Source organism: Nothoprocta perdicaria, unplaced genomic scaffold (assembly GCF_003342845.1).
Source record: "Nothoprocta perdicaria isolate Ctin4 unplaced genomic scaffold, notPer1 scaffold_154, whole genome shotgun sequence".
Taxonomy (NCBI): Eukaryota; Metazoa; Chordata; class Aves; order Tinamiformes; family Tinamidae; genus Nothoprocta; species Nothoprocta perdicaria.
The window spans coordinates 1369804-1374549 of record NW_020454694.1 but is presented as its reverse complement, the minus strand read 5'-3'; the positions used below and the strand labels follow the sequence as shown (position 1 = coordinate 1374549).

The 4746-nt window shown below is 38.5% G+C and overlaps 1 protein-coding gene across 1 annotated transcript in view; it reads right to left on the bottom strand.

The window, feature by feature from the left end:
• The window catches only part of VPS41 (VPS41, HOPS complex subunit), an 87894-nt gene that overhangs the window by 70021 nt on the left and 13127 nt on the right, over positions 1-4746 (bottom strand). The window contains exons 2-3 of the mRNA XM_026034982.1: positions 3694-3801; positions 697-774 (exon numbers count right to left, since the gene is read on the bottom strand). Of these exons, the coding sequence (XP_025890767.1) occupies positions 697-774; positions 3694-3711 (96 nt within the window). The 5' untranslated portion in view covers positions 3712-3801. The remainder of the gene's footprint in view (positions 1-696; positions 775-3693; positions 3802-4746) is intronic.

The window sequence follows — 4746 nt, the reverse complement described above, 5'->3', positions numbered from 1 at the left end:
AAAAAAAAAAGAAAAAAGCTAGTTCCCTCCCACAGAAAAAAATGGAAAACAAAGAAAAAAAGAAATACCTAAAAATTCCCAGGCTCCACAACTAAAAGCAGTATTTAGTACTCTGGTACTGAGCTTTAAATTTACCCTTCCATTCATCCTCTAATACCAGGAACCACAATAAGAAAAAAAGTCTGCCTTTTTTCCTTCAATCAATACAACCCTTTAAGAGTCCAAGCTTCAAAACATTCACATAAAATATTAGCGTTATATATTTGTAGTAGATAAACTGAACCAGCAAGGCAATCAATCAATTTTCAATTACGTGTGGCAACTAGATAAGATGATAGTACACACACTAACAATTGACAACAGTCACCTAATGAGCAGGCTTATACCTTATGGAAGTCATGACCCTCTGGAGTACATAATTAATAATAGCCTTTTACGATCATAAATATGTATTTCCTATTCTGTCTTCATGATCCCAGTTTATTATATGTAATCGGAGATGAGCTCATCACAAAACCATTCAGCACAACTTCTTTTTCCAAGGGTCATACATTGTCTCTTGCATCAGAGGGAAGAGACTCATKAAATGCATTAGTAAGATTTTAGGTATAGCAAGAGCATAAATTTATTTATTACTTAGTACATCCCAGTGTGTTTACATCCTAGTAGATTTATTTGGAATAGTGCCATACTTACAACATCAAACTTTTGTGTGATGTTCCCTTGGACATCAAGTAAATAAACCTTGCCATAGTGGGTTCCCAGTGCCAAAAACTGTAAAAGAAATATACAGTTAAATAAACACAGGACACCACAACCAAAACAACAGCAACATTAAATGAACTCCGGGATGTTTACCAGATGAACGATTAGCAGCACCCTGGAAGAAAATACTCCACAGAAAAAAGCTTATTTTAGATTCACCTAAAGAAGAAAACAGGGCTTTGAGCCCATATTACTGTGATAGTGCAAGTTAGCTGTCAGAATGAGTCATGAGGACCCTCATCTACTGACAACTAATGGCGTGTCTGCAGCCCGTACACGCTGCCTGATGGACTGTGGCAGCAAATTAAAAATGCGGCGTGAAAGCAAGGACTAACACGGACCTGAAGTAGTTTTAAGGTCCTTTCTACAGCTTTGTTGAAATCATAATGGTTTTCTGGAAGGGAGTTATTTTCGATTCTCCTTCACCATTGACATGAAAACACAACACTGAAGCACATGCAACCAGCCTGTTGTTGGCCACCGGTAAAGCGCTGCTGAATTATGGAATGGTCTTTGACAGCGCATCTGAGCACAGGACCAACTCCTGGGTTTGCTTTCCTTTCTGTACTATAACATTCCTACATTGAACAGTTCCAAACCTCAGCCACTTTTCCTTTAAATCGGAGTTTCGCCCTAAAAACAAATGAATCTCCGCACAAATGCACGTACAAACTCACCCCGATACAAAGAAGGTGGCAAATGATCCTGAGAGAGGCTGCTGCTAATTGAACCATGTGAGCTACAGCTAAGCAGGAAAGGAAGAAGTTTGGTACTACTTGATTTATGACAGAGGTTTCTTTTTATTTCCCCCCTCCTTCCTCTCAGCATTACTCAAATAATCTGGGCTCTTCAATTCTCTGTATTTCACTGCATGTGAGCATGCTTCATTGCAACCTATAATGAAATGCTCAAATTTACAGGCACTACTAAGCGTGTCAGTCAGGCAGCACAATCTTTAAAAAATAACCTTACAGAAAGTCAAGGTTTAAAAGGATTTATCAAAATGGAATTGCTTAAAATGAAATTTCAGTTCAGGCACTTAAAATATGAAGCTACATTAAAAGGAGTCAAAAAAAAAAAAAAAAAAAAAAAGGAAAGAAGGGGTTCATTAGAAATTCATCCCCTGCAATGCCTTTCACTCCTGCAAGGTTGCCTTTTTTCAGGAAGAAAAAAGTCCCCCGGGTAAAAAAATCAATACTGGTTAATAAAACATCAGGTGTGCAGACATAACTAGGTATGACTATTCCACTGCACAGGCCTGCTTGAATGCACCAGGTGCCATGACGATTAGTCATCCAGTGCAGACAGCAAGCCTGGTGAAAATATGATGCTTTAGCACTGAAAAGAAAAAAAAAATCTGGGGGTAAATTAGTCTGTTTACAGAAGCCAGATTTTCAGAATTCCCAGAAAAGTCAGAATTGCTATATCCACACATGCACTTTCAATAGCACTACGTAATTTTGATAATGATGGTGCTTTAGGAGGGATTTCTTGTTAAACCGGGGGGAAAAAACCCTCCAAAATCCAAACCCCACCTTTATTTTTAAGTTGTCTGTTGTAAGAGCCCTATTCCTAAAAGACTCCAGTACCTAGCTTCTAACAATATCGACCCTTCTCATAAATAGTGTATCTAGTTTGCTGGAAAGCTAAAGTGTTTGGATACTTAGAAAAGCTTTCCTGTATTGTCAGTCGTTGTAACACTATAGTTAAGGCTGCATCTCTAGCCTTCTTTATAGAAAAATCCTGTTTATCTCTTGACCTCCAAAATTTAGCTGAGGCTGAGGAGAAAAAGCAGCACAAACAGGTTACAGAACAGGAACAAATGTTTGCAAATTCTCAAAATACCTGTTTAATTCTAAGTTGTCAAACATATTTTACACAGACTTGTTTTTACCAACACAGTTAAAACACAAGCTTCATCTTAAGGGCCTCTTGAGCCATGGCAACAGTCTGAGTAAGAGAAACTGCACAAGTCAGTCTAAAAATACAGTGAACTATGAGATGGTTCCCTCAACAACAACTGTTAAGGAGCTATTATCATCAGCTGTGAAAAAACATACATTCAGAAAACAACTGCTTTGTTTTACATAGTTCTGCTAGTATCAAGCAGCTGCTTGATACATCATTAACTCTGACACTTTAAAACATTCTTCAGCATTCCTCAATATTTTAAGATGTTCTTCTTTATGTTTGAAGATGTTTTAAGTATTCTTCAATATTCAAAAAAAACAAGAAGAAAAAATTGTTTAAACCACTAAAAAAGTAGTTGCAGTTTCTTCATTGCAAGCATAAAAGCAATTCTGCACAGCTCAAAATTTCTTTATTTTGCATCATTTATTACTTTCTGGTTTTCATCCTCTAGTTTGCCTCAAATGTTACCAATATTATCAGAGTTTGTTGGTTTTCCCTCTCTGGATCTTAACACATTGACCCAGGAGAGGGGAGCAGAGAAGGGCAATCTCACACACACACAAACACATATTGTAAATACTTTATTTTACACTTTATTAATAGAAATACGTGCTAAGCTGGCCGCTGGCATGATCCAGTCTGCCTTCAAYGATTCAGGCTGTACAAATATGTGCTGCACATGCAAATTTATTTTCTAATGAAGAAAAATCGGGACTGTATCCCAATTCTAGTTCTTAATACTGTCCCTAATTAAAGCCTAGCGAGTYCCTTCCCTGTAGCTTATAAAAATACCCCATCTTACAAATCATTGCCTCTTGAATTCTCACCTCACATTCTAGACAGTGTGATSTGTTTCTATACAGATTTACCATGAGTTTTGTTTATATCATTGCTGGCTTGCACCACTTCTCTGCATTTAGTAAAGCTTTTACAGAGAAAAATATAGGTGTACTGTAAGTACAGATAAATTCATAAAAACACATACAAGCTCTGCCCTGTCCCACAGTCATATGGTACCTTTTCATGCACTGTCATGCAGCTGGCTGCATCTTTCTGGAGAATTTCAGTCACTCCATTAGAAAGCCGCTCGTACTTCAGCTTCGGTTCTTCTTCACTTTCATCTTCCTACATTTTCAGGGGTTTAAGAAAAAGGGAGCAAGAGAAAAGAAAAGTTTGAGTTTTGTTTTTAAAACTGGAAATTAAAGGTTTTAAAAAATAACCCCAAACCATCACACAACACCAGCTGAAGATGCAGCGTGATTATTTCTTAACAACAGCTCCTACAACTGCAAGCCAAACTTCCACATTTGTATCATTCCAGAGCACCTGGGTTGCATTTTTTGGTGGTTGATTTCTCTTTTTACTCCACAGTTCTGGATGCCACTGAAGACTGTAAAAGAGCCTATCTATTCAGCTGTATTATAAGAAGCATCTAGTTGATTTCTAAATAGCAGAAACAAAAAAATAAAAAGACGTATATGTGCACATAGTTAAATAAAGTTAGTCATTCACAACTTGGAAGAAGAAATGCAGAAGGGATGGTTATGGAAAAGCTGACAATGATACAATAAAACATGTCACTCTAGCCACATTTAATTCTAAGGAAAAGCATGAAGGTTACCAGAAACCTCAAAACCTTTATGAGATACTGCTCCTCTCTAGGAAGGACAAACACAAAATGCTGCAAACAAACATAAAAAGTTCATTGTATCAAATACACTGACGAGTTCACATTGAAAAAATAAGTATGAATATGTTGCTGCAAAACTKGGGGGAAAAAAAAGAAACAGGATGCAGCTTATTCCTGGGGATCACCTACTACACGTTTAGGGACTCTTCCTGACCAATAAACCCCTACACTTCCCTTTCTTTTTCCTTCCCAGCATGTTAGGGCATCATCACCCTAAGTGTCACTGCTCAGACTGGCAGAAGAGGCCTGCGGAGTGGCGAGGAGCCTGCGCTGGGAGCAGTAGAGCTGGCCTGGCTGGGAACTGGGGAGCCGTCCGGCTGGGAGCAGGAGAGCCAGCCCGGCCGGGAGCAGGGGAGCTGTCCGGCCGGGAGCAGGGGAGC